The 17,545-nt window shown below is 38.3% G+C and overlaps 1 protein-coding gene across 2 annotated transcripts in view; it reads right to left on the bottom strand.

Moving 5' to 3' along the window:
• Positions 1 to 6,461: 6,461 nt before the first annotated feature.
• The window catches only part of LOC149186839 (protein FMP32, mitochondrial-like), a 29,128-nt gene continuing 18,044 nt past the window's right edge, over positions 6,462 to 17,545 (bottom strand). For both annotated transcript variants that reach the window (XM_089411162.1, XM_089411163.1), the window contains exons 4-8: positions 7,543 to 7,619; positions 7,401 to 7,457; positions 7,105 to 7,171; positions 6,960 to 7,023; positions 6,462 to 6,856 (exon numbers count right to left, since the gene is read on the bottom strand). In XM_089411162.1, the coding sequence (XP_089267288.1) occupies positions 6,801 to 6,856; positions 6,960 to 7,023; positions 7,105 to 7,171; positions 7,401 to 7,457; positions 7,543 to 7,619 (321 nt within the window). In that variant the 3' untranslated portion in view covers positions 6,462 to 6,800. The remainder of the gene's footprint in view (positions 6,857 to 6,959; positions 7,024 to 7,104; positions 7,172 to 7,400; positions 7,458 to 7,542; positions 7,620 to 17,545) is intronic.

Below are 17,545 nucleotides of genomic sequence, written 5' to 3'. Positions count from 1 at the left end.
ACCCACGTCTCAAAGCATCTATGGAAAAGACATTAGTCAGTATAAGTAGTACCATAGGATTCCTTTTGCCCCCGATCCCCCCTCTCCTCCCTCCCAACTCCTTATAAATAAGGGGGAGGAGAACCATATGGGGCATCGGGAGTTAGAGAGTCAAGAATTATCCTTGCTCTACATCTACGTCTTAAAGGCAATCTACTTGCATCACGGAGAAATTCTTAAGTCTAAGTCATATAGATTCTAAAGTCTGAGAAGCCTGCAGGCCCTGTGAACCTGGTGAGAACCTAAAGTGGCCGGACTTTCTTAGGGAAGAGTCTTTTGGTTTGAGTTCTCTGGTTTATAGGCAGAGTCTACAACAGTGCAGGAAACCTTCAGTTTCTAGCTTGTTCTGAGCTAGTATAACTGATAAATGCCTTAGCAGTCAATCTCTGATAAAAATTGAGACTCTATGCTTGTAATATCCAGTTATTCTGCAAATTAATAAAAGAAATATTTTGTCTCATTTCTGGTTGCGTTATATCTCTGTGTTATATTTTGACTGTGTGAAGTTCATCTGAGATTCATTGGAGGTTCGCTTAGGATCCTAAAGTGCAGTTTTGCTCATATAGGCAAACGGTCGTTAAAAGAAATCGTTTTTCATTGGATCTGTCTGAAGGTTCGTGTACAAGTTTGTGTAAGAGTTCCTGTAACACAATCAAGAATCATACTTATCTACAAGCTTCATACACCGTCGGAGGAAGCCTCTACAACCGACATGCTCCAAATTGTGGTATCACTAATAAAGGCCATTTTGATTCCAATTTTGGGCAAGTTGTAGACTTGTATTTCTTTCTCTGTATTTAACGTTTCATTAAGTGTTTTTTCTTCTATTGCTTTGAGATGTAAGAGTAGCAAGGTCATTTAGATCATATTTATGAATTTACCTGGTATTAATGGTACTCATCTTTTTGGATTAAATCCCTTAATGGGTTCTCCACCATATCAGGCATTCATTCATATCTCTTGTTCTTTGCATCATTTCCTCTACAGGGTTAAAAGTTGGTATTCTTAATTGCCTTTGTGAGTAAGCCATGTTTTCCTCATTTTGCTTCTAGTCATCTTTTAAAGCCTAAGTTTTGCAACCCTCGTTGATCTCATCATTCTGGTTGGAGTTGATAAGTTTCTGAATAAGAATAGTCATCACATCTCTTACGATCTTTCTCTTTGTCCTACCAGTATTTTAAAATAGGTTTATTCAATCTTGTAAATGTCCTAGGCACTGACCTCTTGCAGCTATAGGTTGTCTCCAGGGTAACATTTCCTAAGAAAATACCAAAATCAAGATCAAGAAAAGGCTACAGTTGGACCTCATATCCACATCTCACTAGGATAGATGGATGCTCGCGCATGGTACCAATTGACTACATTGTTTAGTAGGTCATGCTATACGGCTTATTCCCTTATTTTGATGATGACACATGCCAAGAAGGATAGAATGTAATGTACCTAAGAAGGATAATATGCAGTGCCTAGAGATTTACCCACAAGGATAATGAATGTAATGTGATCATTATAATGGAATAGTCCCATTACGTAATTAAAATGAAATTACGTAATAATAAGGGGTATTTGGCATAAGACTACTTGGAATACTCAATGAAAAAATATAAATATGTATCATTGTATTAGAAGTGTATTGAAACGTATTGTCCATTAGCAAGAATGGCTTGTGGAGTGAATACGTACATAAGGAGTATTTGATGGTGTTACCCTACCTTAAAGGTTTTTCTCTTTATATTCTTGTGTTGTTTATGGTGAATGTTTTGGATATCTTTGGTTTTTAAGGGTTTAGCTTGGAAGTTTTATGGTGGATTCTCTCTTACATCTTGAAGTTTTACTACAAAGGTGCCTTTGGTCCAATGATATCATCTCTACATACCAAACCTTGAATCTGGTATACCATCCTAACACAAACAAGATCTTATTTGATGTTACAAGCTCGCATGGTACATAATGTCATTACATGTATTTGTAATATAACACATTTATTCATTCCTATTGTCACCATTATAAAGAGTGATCACCATGAAAAGGCAAGACTAGTATAATCCAATATGTGCATTAAAGAAGTTATCAACTTTGAACAATGGTCTAAAAGAGGGAATCATAAGTCCCAAGAATTAAGCTAACACGATATATTTATAATCATATGTAATCAAAAAATCCATAAGGTGCATTGTTCTAAAGTTATGTAAGTCCTCAAATTTTCACCAACCTTTAAGTCATGCCTTCAACCAACAAGAATAAAGTATTCACTTTATGTTTGATTATCAACAAACAAATATCACAATGCTTACGAGATCCACCAATCACTTAGCCAAGTTCATATCCTAGAGTTCCAACATCAAACATACTACACTAAAACACAGCGAAAACGAAATTGTACAAGAAATCTTAATAGTGGTAGAGGGCCAATTTGAATATAGAACTACATGGCTCTATGTGATGCACAAATGTGACACACACTACACTAAAACAATGTAAAATGAAATTGTACAAGAAATCCTAAGAGTGGTAGAGAGCCAATTTGAATATAGCATCATGGCTATGTGTGATGAACAAATGTGACGTTTGAGAGGCAAGTGTCATAATATAATATTAATGTATATATCAATCAAATAAACACAAAATCTACGACGACTCAGATAGAGTATTCCAAGAATCAAATTGAACCATGATCCCAATGATGATGCTCGAACTACAAAGCGGGTGCAATCCATATACAAGCACATATGATAGAAGGATTCCATATTTGAAATTGTCGTTCCATTCAAAGGGTGAGTCCAAATTTGAATCAATAGGAACTAATTACTTTTAAATGCAGTGTGTTCAATCCAATGAGCACTTTCTCAAAATCAACTTCTATGTAAATTCCTTCATCGCATTAAATACTTGATATGGGTTCCATTATGTGCATTTTCTTATCATATTCCATATCACTCCCAATGTTTGCACCATCCAAAAATATCAATGACAAAGGGAGCCTAGCCCAAACTAGGTGAACAATTGGATTTTCTTCTGATCCAAGTACAATATCAGTCTTGTTGAGACGATCCCATAAACCATGGGCCACCTCCAAAATTAATGTTTATCCACTCTCCAATTTGAAATGAAATGTATAAAAAGGCCTTGTTACAAAGTTACTCAAAAATCGCCATTGCAAAGAAGGGTTTCAATGTTTTTCAAACCATCTACCAAAAGATTGTAAAGGTTGCAAAGATGATTGAACTCTAGCAAATTGGCCTACCAGCGCAATGTATGTGGAAGAGAGCATTTTTCCTTGGCATTTCATACAACTTCTTAAATTTCTGCCATGCTCCAATCTTTTAAGAAGTGTGCTCATCAAATCTGCATTCAATCCGCTGCCTTTTCAAGTAGCCACATCCATTAATCTTTTGAATGCTGCCACTTAATCTAAGCCCCAACAAAGGGGACTAGCATAGGACGAAGGACTTCACTGCCACCATGGATGTCATTGGCAGAGAAGCAAATATCAAATAAAATCACAAAAGATACTACCACAAACTAATAATCAATAATAAAAAAATGGTCATAAGTTTTCTAGATAATAAAAAGGTCATAAATTTTCTAAATCGTCAAGAAATATCATTAATTTTAATAATAATAAAAATTGAAAAGCTTAACCTATGTATTCTTTGTTTACTAATGCTTAGCTTGTAGCTTTCTAAATAAGTTAACATTAGCATCAATATGTTGAAGAATACTAAAGGAAGTTGTCCATAATATTATAATGTCTTGTATTTCTTGCTGAACTCTAATATAAGGGGAAAAAGGCAAACTTACATTATAATGTCTTGTATTTCTTGCTGAACTCTAATATAAGGGAACAAAAACATTACATTTCTTGCTGAACTCTAATACAAGGGAACAAAAACAAACTTACATTTAGTATATAATCATATTTCTTAGCAACCTCTGATGAAAATGAACAAGAAATAAACTTACATTTAGTATGTTATCATATTTCTTACCAAATGGAAAATTGTCATAAAAGAAAATGAAGAAATTTTAAAAATATAATTGTCTCCATAATCTCTGATGAAAGGAAACGAGAAATAAACTTACATTTAGTATGCTCTAATTGGCAAAAACTCATAAAAGAAAATGAAGAAACTTTTTAAAATATAATTGTCTCCATTTATTTATCTTTATCTTTGTTGTTCTTGCATTAGTGAGCTTGTTATAACATACTTCTTACAATTGGCAAAAATCATAAAAGAAAATGAATAAAATTTTAAATATAATTTTCTCCATTTATTTATCTTTGTTGCTCTTGCCTTACTTAAAATATATATATATATATATATATATATATATATTCTCGATTATTTATAGTAAAATTATTCAAAAATATTTTCAAAATTTTACCTTCACCTAAAATAAAAATGCCGAATATTTTTGAGCAAAAATTGAATGTCAATATCATCCTGATTGAAAAAGGCCTTTCAAAAAGTCTTCAATAATCATAATGATATTAACCCGTGATAACCAAAATCACTACAAACATGAAAGCAACAGGATTCATATCCAAGCACTCCATGATTAATCCCGAAAATCGAGATATGATTCGTAGTACATTGAGAACAAATAAAATTTCCCGAAAAGGGAAATAGCAGTTTATAATGTAGTATTGGAAAACTAAAATTATACAAGGAACTAAAATAAAACTTCGAAATAGATTGTAAGCAGATAAATTGCTGCAAATTTAACTTTGGAATACTTGGCCCAAAAAAATTGTATGAAGGCACGAATATTAACCACTTAAAATTGTCACTAATCAATTACGATGGCAGACTAATATACCGAAAACAAAAGCTTCACTCTAAATAAAGCTCCTCGGTCACAGATTTAAACAAGGGTCACCATAGAGGACTGATCCAATGTTCAATACATGGATGTCATCTTGCCTAATCTCCCATGTAAGCCGCAATCCGTAAATTTGGGATCCATCCAATGCCTGTGAATCTATCTCCATCTCATGCAGACAAATTTCGAATGGCGAGGCTTTGATAGGCCTTTTACTGTGAAAATGTCATCCAATTTCTGTAGCCCCAATATCTGCTCTGCTTGAAACCAATCTATCTCCAGCTTCCTAATATGTCGAGAAGAATATAATCTAAAATCCAGGAGTAAAATGGAAATAATGGAGATACAACTGGACGAGAGGAGGACATTATATGGTGCCCCACTTTTCATAGGAGACAATATAGCCTTCAAAGGAAGGTAGACCAATTCAGCCACCTGTGATCAGATCTAGATAGAAATATAAACTGCACCAGCCCAAATATTCTCTCAAGAAAACAGGCAGAGCTCTGCGTAGAAGCCTTTGCCAGCTCTAACAGGCTGATCCTTGACTTCCAAACACCTGTGTCAGAGAAGTCAATAACATGGAATTCCACAACTTGTCTTATATAGATAGAGGGGGGCAAAGAACCAAGACCCTTGCACAAGACTACAGCAGAATTTGTTACGCCAACCCACCCAGGCCAGATTTGCATTATTTGGACCTGAACTCCTTGTGACTCGAAAGAGAGGGCAAGGCTGGCTAAGAGTCGAGAGAGGATGGGAGTATACTCATATTATAGGAATTGATATAAAAAGAACAGGGATAGAAGGGCCCCAAACAAGGAACTACAATCAGAAAATTCAGCTGAACTACAATCATATTCATAATCTTGTTTCTGTTATCAGACTCCATGTTGTAGTTTTAAGTAAACGTACATGTCTCTGTCAGTTTAGCATATTAGGAAATAAGAACTCTTGGCATGCTTCTATTAACCATCTCCCATAAAATAGTGATAACCCAACAACAAAAGAAGTATTTTTTATAATTTTAATGAGCTATATAAAGAATGTTAAGAATTTTTGAAACACAATTGGTCATCATAGAGCTTAACTTGTAATCCTTACACTCCTGCATACTAAAAGCCCTAGTTAAGCAATGTCATATCCTGCTATGAACTCTGTTCATGTCTGCAATAAGACTGCACTACAGTTACAACTTGTGTCAGATAGATGATAATCATGTCTGTATGCTCATTATGCGTATAGGTAAAGAGTAGAACATAACATATGTGTGACTAAAAGAGTATTAAGGTATAACTCTCCTGAGAAATCTATTTGGATGACATGAGGGGAAACCTGTTGATTCCTGCTTCTCCCGACAATGTGATCATAATGAAACGACAGGACATTATATACTGAATTTCAGTCTACGGAAAATTTATTTATAGACCTTATACCATATTTTTACTTTTTTAAAGTTTTTCACATTTGAATCAATGATGAAACCACTACAGAGCATATGGTGGGGCATCAAGACGTTTTTATTTCATTTGCATGTAATTTCCAGGTTCAAACAAATACAAACCCTGTTTTCCTGGGGCATAAACCCATAGATGTGCCCCGCATCCTAGTTCAAAAATCGGTTAGACTAGTCTGTAGATATTAGACCTAAGACAATCAATATTCGCCTGGCTCAGTAGCCACTGATGAACAGCCTGCAGCTAATGGTGAATAAAACTTACAATCTGCTTGGCTGTCATGAAATCTCGGGTAAAGCCAGAAAGATCACCCCAATTGGTGAAAGATATCTAGTTACATTCCTGACATTACTGGTTCACCAAATCATATGAAACCTTCAACAAAAAGAATTTGGGTGTCTTGCAGCAGGCACCAAAGAATTTTTAAATTAGAGACTGCTGGCGATTAGTTCAACTTTGGACTTCTCTTTACGAGAAAATTCACAAGAAAATTCGAAGCAAACCCAAACCAACAGCAGTTACTGACACAATGGTACCTGCAGAACAGTCAGAAAACCTGATTACATAAATGGACTTCACATTACTGCTACCCTCTAGACATAACATGAAAGCTGAATATCACAAGAGAGATCTTCATACCTATACAATACTTGATCACATCGTACTTTGCGGCTTCCAAGTGTGTCTTGAGTGTATGAATCTCCTGTTAAAAGTCTAAATATTTTCAGGAAAACATTTGCATTTCATAGAAAAACATTCATAAATAAGCACTCTTAAAACCCACCCTATCAAGTTTGTTTGTAAGGGTTGATGTTTCTGCACTCTGATTTGCCAATTCATCACGAATGCGCCTATATTGGTGAACCAAACATAGGCATCAAATAGTGTCATAACAATAGATTAATAGGACATCAAAAGAACTTAACAAACTGCCAAGCCAAAAAACTAAATATTTGCAAAACCACAATTCAAAAATCCACCAATTTCCTAAAATTCAATATAATTGTTATTTTCTGTTCTGCTATCTCAAAATATATGTCCCTTGAAAACTTATATTACCAATTTTGAAGGAAGGCTTACCCCCTTTCCAAGTTCAAATCCAGACGCTGGCCAGCAGTCACTTTGTCAATTTCATACCTATCAAAATTAAGAGGCTCAGAGGAAATCCTGACAAAATCAAAGGAACTGAAATCAAAACACAATCAATAGCAGCACTTGGGACCTCAATTCACTGCGCATTTTGTCTATGTCAGTCCGTAACTTTTCTGTCTCACGTTGTAGCAGAGAGAAATGGTGCTCCTGGGAATCATAGAAGATAACAAACAAGTCAATTATGAGCCGTAGTGATTCTAAACAAGTTCGTAATATAAAAAAGGCATTCAGCAACTCAAAAATATTATGTTTCCAGCATCAATTCTAAAAGAGCATACTATTGATCATAAAGAAACAAACAGAATGTGAATTTCTAGTCAAATTTATGCACACAAACAAATTAAGCCAGATTAGAAAAACACTTCTACTGAAAATCATAAATAATGTTTGTAGGAAGAGCAAATAGAGTACAAAATAGAAAAGATTAACAGAGTATAGCAAGTATGTTGCATAAAACCAATATCAAATATTATTGTCAGTGAAAATAATTAGCATCAACCCACCCATATTTATTTAAAATTCTTAAATTTCAAATTGGTCTTTATTTACAGACCCATCCTATTCAACAAAATCATTAAGAACAGATTTACACCATTTCACTTTGTAAATATTTATCGAATTCACCAATATCAGATAAAAGTAGATATAGATATTTGAAAATCCGTACTATTTCTTAATGAATATAAAGAGCCTGCATTTTTTGAAAAGTTCCTCTAATTGTTGAAAAGTGTAACTAGGTTTCGTCTTCATAATGACATGTAATTGTGATTTTTGTAAATGATGAAAAGAAGAAAAATAAAATTATTATTGTAAAGCTTGCTTCATGGGTTTCATGAGCAAGAGATTTTATTTTTAGATGGCTCCCATTGAGAGCTTTTAGGATTTGTCATTAAATTCAAAAAGAGCCAATGTCATGTATGAAGAACCCTTCTTGGGCACAATACAAATGTATATAAGTCTATAGGATTGTCAAATAGCCCTCCAAGACAAGCACTAGTTACTCCTCTTCAAGTCAGCCTCTTTGAGGATGAGATAGGGCATCCAAGATAAGAGTAGTCGTAGAGGTATACTCTCAGACTCCAACTGTGGATGATATAGGCCCTCAAGAAAACTGTGGTATACTCTCATGAGACACCTCCCCTAGCACGTTGTTGTCCAGGGCATGTTTGAACCCTCAAACTCTCCACGTTGTCCCTGTTTTGAGGTGGTTAGGACTGTGGCTTACAACAGTCCCGCGTTGTCACCTACAGCCCACCTTTTCACTGCCCCAAACAACCCTTCTTCAACTCGGCCTCCTTCCAGCAGCTCGGTGCCTTGTTTTAGGCCTTAAAACAGTCCTCCTTTTCAGATGCATTAGTCCTGCGTCTAGGGCACCATATGCATGTGGCTAGGGCACCATAGGTATGTTTAGGATAGCGTTAGGGCTGCCTTCTACGACTGCGTTAGGGTTGCCTTCTAGGATTGTGTTGGGGCTGCCTTCTAGCACTACATTAGGGCTGCCTTAGGATAGCGTTATGCTTCTTCGTTGAGCTCCTTTAGGTTAATGCATAGAACCCTTTCATCGCTTCGTTGGCCTGCTTTCTTTGTTGCGGCTAGGGCAGCCTCTTTTCCTCCAACGTCTAGGGCTTCCACTCTTAGATTTCTCTTCCACTAAAACCCAAGACAAGTGGAGAGAAATCAAGATAGAAGTCTGTGTAAAACGACTCTCAAATCATCTGCTTTTATACTAAGACGTTGAGCACATGTGGGGTTTATTTGGTTGTTGGCCGACCTTGACGAATTGTCTTATAACACAAATAAATTCATAACTCCATGAATACTTATCGGAATCGGATGATCTTTAGATCAATCCTACACCTCTTGATGAGATGGATCCAAGAAAAATATCATATGCCATAAATAAGAAGACCCACATGGAGTTTGGCCCTAGTTGCCAATTTTAACACTCCCTCTCAACTAGGGAGAACTCCATCCGCTGACCCATCTGTCCAACTGTACTATCTTTGTCATCAGTGCCCTGCATTGCTCTGCTCTGCTGAACCATGAAGAAGAAGAATTGATCGAGAATGTCTCATACCATTCTCTATTGACCCGAAGTCATTTCCATATGAAGAAAGGTGTCATACCACTCTTACTGAGTCGAAGTCAGTTTTATTGATCCTAGATCAATATCACAAGAGAGTTTCAAACCACTCATACTGATCCCAGATCAATGGAGGTCATCCTAGCATAGGGAGTACAGTAGATACAACGATGCGTCCATCAATAGTACTACTATGGTCCCTAACCCCATTTCCCTACTCATTGGCCAGATGAGAGGTACTTGCCATGAGTCCCAGACTGCATGGGTAGGATGCCTCGACAGGAGAACCACTCGTCCTGTCCCTAAGTCGCCACAGGGTATCACATGGGAAGGCTGAGCCATTCACCTTGTACACAATGCACCATTAGGGGAGGGTGAGTCGCCCTATGGTCGCTTGTTGCTCCAATAAGTACCCCAAGCCCCCTAGAGCTCCCAAAGCTCAATGCATGCAACATGCAGGAGCCTCATAAGAGGGTCTTTTAATGACTCCAAGTCGTTCGGTAAAGTCACAAATTTGACCTTTCCCCGGGGCTTTAACAGAATGTCTGCGACCTATACATCAGTCTCAATGCGAGGGAGCCTCCTCGCTCATCGACGTACCATATCCCAGATAAGGTAGTATATGATGTCTATATGCTGGAGCAATCATAGAATACGGGTTCCTCAACAATCGAATCCCCCCTTGTTGACACAGAGGATCACGGTGGTATCCATCATTTGTACAAACAGCTCGTTGAAGAGCTTCCACAACCAGGCAGCTTCACACGAGATCATACTCGTAGCTAATAGCTATGTATTCGGTCTCAGCGATGCTTATAGCAACCGACTTATACTTCCTGCTCATCCAGGATATCAAAGCAGAATCTAAAGAGAACCAGTACTCAGAAGTGCTCTTGCAATCCTCCACACTGCCTGCCCAGTTGGCATTCAAATAATCATGCAGCTTTACATTTCCGGCAGTGTATCTCAATCCATGAGAGATAGTGCCCTAAAGATATCTCAGAAGATTCTTGGCACCATTCCAATGAGGCTCAACCATGTATGAGCACAACATGCTAACTGCAAAACATATATTCGAACGGAAATTCACCAAGAACATCAATGCGAATGAGTGTATGAAACTCAGAGGAATTTCCCAAATCTGGTCCGGCATCACTACCATATAACTTCTGAAAGTTAAGTTCCATCGAGGTAGTCACGGGCTTGGAGTTTACCATTCCAAACCCAGAATCCAACTCCCTCTTACTTCTGCAAATGAGAGGGTCTACATCTGTCAGAAAGAGATCGTCCTCAGAAGGTGCCAGTATGAGAGGTCTATCATCCACAACCTTCAAGCAATGGTTTGGATCGGCTTCACTCCTACTGAATCTTAGCGTCATCAGACAGCTATCAATCCTCTCATACTACGCCTAGGGTGTTTTGCTTCAAGCCAAAGGGCTTTCTTCCGCCTGCATACATGAGATTACCAATCATGAATCTCAAACCCCTCGGGTTGTTCCAAACCTGTGGACCTGCTACATGAGGGGAATGGTCCCCTTGTAAGATCTTCCTTTAGTACATCTCGGACATGTACCTTCGTGCTCTTCTTGAGTTTAGGCATCCCTGACACCATCTGACTCACATCAAGTAGGGCCCCATAAAGTAGAGCTCCAGTGCTATAGATGAGATGTGTCACTGTCAACTGACATGGTCCCCAATGGACTTCCTGCAACTTGATACAAACTACCAACCCTGAACATATGAGTAAAAGCATCTTTGAAAATTTCATTTTCAAACACGTACCTTTCCATGGATGAATACCACCCTGAAACCTTTGACTTCCATTACCGAAATGGACACCAAGTTCTTCTTGCGATCAAGTACATAAAGAGATTCTTGTAAATGAATCAAGCTACCCTCATTCAATTGAGGTAACATTCCCTACACCCTTTCCGAGATAGGTGGCATTGAATCCAAGTATAATCCTACAATTGTTTCCATCTCTACTAAATTAGAGAGATCACCCTTCTATCCGATGAAGTGCCTCGAAGCACTACAATCAATAAGCCAGATTCCCACTAAATCTGAAGGAGAGGGCCAATACAAGATAACGCTTTTTTATCTTATCAGAAACTACATTTGGTTCTTGATACCTGTGGTTCCTTGCTTTCTTTGAAGAGTCGATCGTTTCCTTGATGACCTGCATTACCTGTCATTCCTCTGATCATTGAAGATGTCCCTGGAATGATTGTTATCTTCATCAAGAGATGTGTCCCTACCATTCGAACACTCCTTCGCATAATGGCCGAACTTATTACAAACAAGGCATCTGTCTTTCTTTCCACCCTTAGATCTAGACTTCCCATTGAAGTGATCTTTAGGTAGGCCATCAGAAGCTTCCACTGCGCCATTCTGATAATATTCTCTGCTTCGACTTCACCCTTGGTGAATTTGAAGAGGGATGAGGAATCCATTGATCCTTTTGTCCTTTCCCAACTGTCTTCGGTGATTGCTCTTTCACTCTTGCTTGGGCTTTGTCTTCACCTTGCTCCGATACCATGTTAATTTTAGGTATGTCCTATGCTTAGAGCAATTTATTTCAATTTTCACAGTTAGCTCAATATATTTTCCAGATTAGCAATCACATCAGCATTAAAGTAAACTGCAGATAGAACATAAACATAAATCGCAGAACACAAACCAAGACAAGAGGACACAAGATGTGGCGTTAGCCAGGAACAAACCCCAAAGTGGGGAAACCCTTGATCAATTATTCTTATATGTTCTTCAATAGTTCAGCAAAGAGAGAGAGATGGTACATTTACAACAAAAGTCAACATTTTGACTTATCTAAATAAGAGCATAGATCATCTCTAAGTAGATGATACATGAGATAGCTGAACTTAGTTGAAGACATGCTACTTCAACTGATTCTCCAAGGTGACTCCACCTATCATTGTGTTGCACCTCATCATCATGTTGCACCTCACCGTGTTGCACCATGCTGCACCCATCATCACTAAGCTGGACCTCATGACTATGCTGCACACATCATACTGTTGCAGCTGATGCTGCCATTGCTGTCCCATGTGCCATTGGTTCACCATGTTGCCACAGTTGTCCCATGTTGCATAGCTGCATCATGTTGCCACACTGTTGTCCCATGTGGTATGCTAAACCATGTTGTCATACAACATGTCTCATGTGCTTGCAGCACCATGCTTGCCATGCTATCCATGCTTTCCATGTTGTCCATGCTTGCCATGTTGTCCATGCTTATTGTTGTCCCATGTTTGCCTTAGCATTCCTTTGCTGTCCCATTTACTATGCAGTTGTCGCATGCTTGTTGCTGCCTAGTTATATTGTTGTAGCCACTGTCCCTAACAATCATGCTATCCCAATTGTGCCATTATTGCACTATGCCATTGCCATACCTTGTTGTTGTCCAATAGCCTTGTCATACCTTGCAGTTGTCCCAATAGCCTTGCCATACCTTGTTGTTCATGACTGATCTAGTTAGGGCACTAGGCAACCCTACAGTCCTCGAACAGCGCTCAAGAAAACTGTGATATACTCTCATGAGATACCTCCCCTAGCACGTTGTTGTTCAAGGCATGTTTGAACCCTCAAACTCTCCACGTTGTCCTTGTTTTGAGGTGGTTAGGACTGTAGCCTACCACAGTCCCACGCTGTCACCTACAGCCCACCTTTTCGCTGCCCAAAACAACTCTTCTTCAACTCGGCCTATCCTCAGCGTCCTTCTAGCAACTCGGTGCCTTGTTTTAGGCCTTAAAACAGTCCTCCTTTTCAGTCGCATTAGTCTTGCGTATAGGGCACCATAAGTATGTTTAGGTTAGCGTTAGGGTTGCCTTCTAGGACTGCGTTAGGGCTTCCTTCTACGACTGCATTAGGGCTGCCTTCTAGGATTGCGTTAGGGTTGCCTTAGGATAGTGTTAGGCTTCTTCCTTGAGCTCCTTTAAGTCAACGCATAGAACCCTTTCATCGCTTCGCTGGCCTGCCTTCTTTGCTGCAGCAAGGGCAGCCTCTTTTCCTCCAAAGTCTAGGGTTTCCACTCCTAGATTTCTCTTCCACTAAAACCCAAGACAAGTGGAGAGAAATCAAGATAGAAGTGTGTGCAAAATGTCTCTCAAGTCATCCGCTTTTATACTAAAACATTGATCACGTGTGGGGTTTATTTGGTTGTTGACCGACCTTGTGAATTGTCTTATAACACAAATAAATTCATAACTCCATGAATACTTATCGGAATCAATCCTACACCTCTTAATGAAAGGGATCCAAGAAAAATATCAGTGTCCATAAATAAGATGACCCACATGGAGTTTGGCCCTAGTTGCCAATTTTAACAAGTCAACATCCGAGGACTAGAAGATTTGACTAGGAAATCTCCCGAAAAGATATGAAGACTCGGATGAAAGTCTAAAAAAGATGGAGACCCTTGACAATGGATATCTTTGGGAGATATGTCAACATGTATGCAAGATGCTGATGCAAACTGGAAGATGTCATGATGAAAGACCATCACAAAGGTAATTTTGATTTAAGTGTTCATTTCTTATTTTTGAACAAATATCTGGATGGGCTTATGCAGGACTGCCAAAGGAAGAACTGTGGATGTCTTCCCAGAGGACCATGTAGAAGGATGTAAGATCCTTCCGAAGAAGATAATATGAAGAAGGCAGCATGACATGAAGCAAGGCCATATGTAGACTGATGGATCACTTTCTGATGAAAGGAATGATGACATGATTGACTCGTGGATGAAAGTGATGGATGGTCTATGCCCTATGAAGAAGTCCCAAAAGATGAAGACTCTGTGACAAAGAAGAAATTCATGACATCAAAGGAAGGAGTTCTTCAAGCAGCTAATTGTCCCATCATCTCCACTTGAGGAGTTGTTGTAGGTCCCTAATTAAGAGGGAGCCTGGAAATAAGTTTTCTTACTTGGAGGAAACTTGGAAGCAAAAAATCCTAAGCCAAGAGGGAGCTTAGGTACATTCCTTTCGTAGGAATGACTACATTCCTTTATTGGAATAGATATGTCCTCTCTAATTGAGAGGGAGGGAGAGACACATCATTTTGTCTTCACTTGGGAAGACAGAATGGAGGATTGAGTAAACATCTGGGATCCGATGTTCTTTGAGGATGAGATAGGGCATCCAAGATAAGAGTAGTTGTAGAGGACCGATATTCTTTGAAGACTGGGAATCCAAGATAAGAATAGTCCTGGTGGAACACACCCTGAGAACCCGGGTGGGGAATGTTCCAGGAGAGACAATGATGAGGGTGTCAGTAAATCATTGGCCTCACCAGCATTGAGCTCAGATCTTGTGAAGAGATAGAGTTGTCAGTCAAGGCCTTGCTATGTGACAATGTTGGTCGATATGATGCTATACAAATAGGTTACCAATCCAATTCTTCTTATGAGAAATTCTTCAGATTGAGAATGACCAAGTACCATTATGAATACCTCCCTAGTTAAGAGGGAGTGTTGAAAAGTGTAACTAGGTTCGGTCTTCATAATGACATGTAATTGTGATTTTTGTAAATGATGAAAAGAAGAAAAATAAAATTATTATTGTAATGCTTGCTTCATGGGTTTCATGAGCAAGAGATTTTATTTTTAGATGGCTCCCATTGAGAGCCTTTAGGATTTGTCATTAAAGTCAAAAATAGTCAATGTCATGTATGAAGAACCCTTCTTGGGCATATTACAAATGTATATAAATCTATAGGATTGTCAAATAGCCCTCCAAGACAAGCACTAGTTACTCCTCTTCAAGTCAGCCTCAAGGCAAAGTAAAGAACTCATGTCAGCTCACCTAATTGGAGACACACATATTCAGATTCAAAGGTCGGCTTATTTATATTGGACAACTACTATATTTATGTGTATGGTCCTCGCATTTCAGACAGTGATCAAGCTTGGATCTCTCTAAAATCCAAATCACAATTACAGCGTCAAGAAAAGAGAAGGGTTTGGATGTTAAGGTACAGAAGGAACTCGGATAGGTGACGATGTGACAGCAAGAATCTTTTTGGGCTAAACACAGAAACAGAAGTTCAGATTTCTGGGAGAAGGTCTCAGTGCTACAGCAAAGGAACTCAATTCGGACAAGGGTATATATATTACAATTCGGTGCTATGTAGAAGCCATAGTTCAGTTCTATGAAGGAGCTATTGTTCAGTGATATATCTCAGTGTTTTGGTGCTACTACAATGATGACATTACGGTGACATTACAGTGATGTGTTTCGGTGCCATCTCAAGTGTGTCTATAGTTCGTTGCTATCATAGTATGCTCAGATAGGAGATGATCTCAGTGCTAAGAAAGTCAAAGCGGAAGAGGAGTCAAGAAGAATAAAAGAGCAGAAGATAGTCAAGAGAACTAGTGTCTTGGTCTTGGAGTGGCAACTAGGTCAAGGGTCTTGGTCTCGGTATTCGTCAAGAAGAATAAAAGAGCAGAAGATAGTCAAGAGAACTAGTGTCTTGGTCTTAGAGTGGAAACTAGGTCAGGGGTCTTGGTCTTGGTATTCGTCAATTGGAATCTCTATAAGAAGAATTTTTGCGGGTTTTCCTCTCAAAGAGTGAAAGGTTTTGGCCCTGGCTAAAAGCCTACATTCTGTGTCTCTTGTCTATTTATGTTCATGCATTGGTAGTTGTATGACAAAGAAGACCATTAATAACTTAAGTGAAGAAGATGCTAATCTAAAATTGTAAAAAAAAACACTCACAAGCAGTTACTAATTAAAGAGAAATCACCTAACTTTTGATGCCCTAGATTTCTCAACACTAATCAAGGTCCATCAACATGCATCTCTAACCTTTAAGAGGGTCTCTGGTTCTGTTTTCACCTGCATGGTTTTTAACGTACTCCCCTCTCCATTAAAAACAAATATAAATGATGTAAATAGGGATTTTGTTAATTTTAGGCAACAATGGTATGTTCTATGGTTTAGAGCAATTTTACTTCAATTTCTTTATGAGCCCAATATCAATTTCAATTTAGCAATCACATAAACATGTAAGTAAAATGCTTATAGAACATAAACATAAATAGATGACAAGCCAAGACAAGAGGACACAATATGTGGCACCAGCCAGGGACAAACCCCAATGTGGGGAAACCCTTGATCAAATCCTCTTTTAGTCTTCAATAGTTTAGCACAAAGAGATAGTACAATTTACAAATTTTGATAATTTATAACAGCAGTAGAAGAGCCCTATTTATATAAATGATGTAAATAGGGATTTTGTTAATTTTAGGCAACAATGGTATGTTCTATGGTTTAGAGCAATTTTACTTCAATTTCTTTAAGAGCCCAATATCAATCTCAGTTTAGCAATCACATAAACATGTAAGTAAAATGCTGATAGAACATAAACATAAAGAATAGAAGAAAAGCCAAGACAAGAGGACACAAGATGTGGCACCAGCCAGGGACAAACCCCAATGTGGGGAAACCCTTGATTAAATCTTCTTTTAATCTTCAATAGTTTAGCAGAGAGAGATAGTACAATTTACAAATTCTGATAATTTATAACAGCAGCAAAATAGCCCTAACCAGAAAATTCAATGTTGGTAAACGGTACAGATTGCCTAAATTTCTGTACCTAGAAATGCGGTCTGCCCAGATAGAATTTTCCCCAACAAAAACGCAGTACAGATTGCCTCAATTTCCGTGCCTAGAAATGCGGTCTGCCCAAATGGAATTTTCCCAACAAAAATGCAGTCAAATAAATCAACGCTGGTCAAACCCTTCCTGAAATTCAGTCAACACTGGTCAACGTCCAAAACAGAAAATTGTTGTCCTTTCTTTCGCATGCGTGGAGAGAGAATCTGCCCAGAAATCCGTACCCAATCAGATGAGGAGAGAGAGCTGTGTGAAGATGAGTGATGTCCAAATGAGGCCAAGTCACCTTCTATTTATATGCAACGTTGGGGATGAATTGGGGGCTTGTGTGCCTGTTTTGCTTGCTGGTCGACCTT

Source organism: Pinus tabuliformis, chromosome 3_1, assembly GCF_031772625.1.
Source record: "Pinus tabuliformis cultivar Carrire ecotype Pingquan chromosome 3_1, CPIR1, whole genome shotgun sequence".
NCBI classification, from domain to species: domain Eukaryota; kingdom Viridiplantae; phylum Streptophyta; class Pinopsida; order Pinales; family Pinaceae; genus Pinus; species Pinus tabuliformis.
The sequence above is the reverse complement of the archived record's forward strand: the minus strand, read 5'-3'. Positions and strand labels throughout refer to the sequence as shown.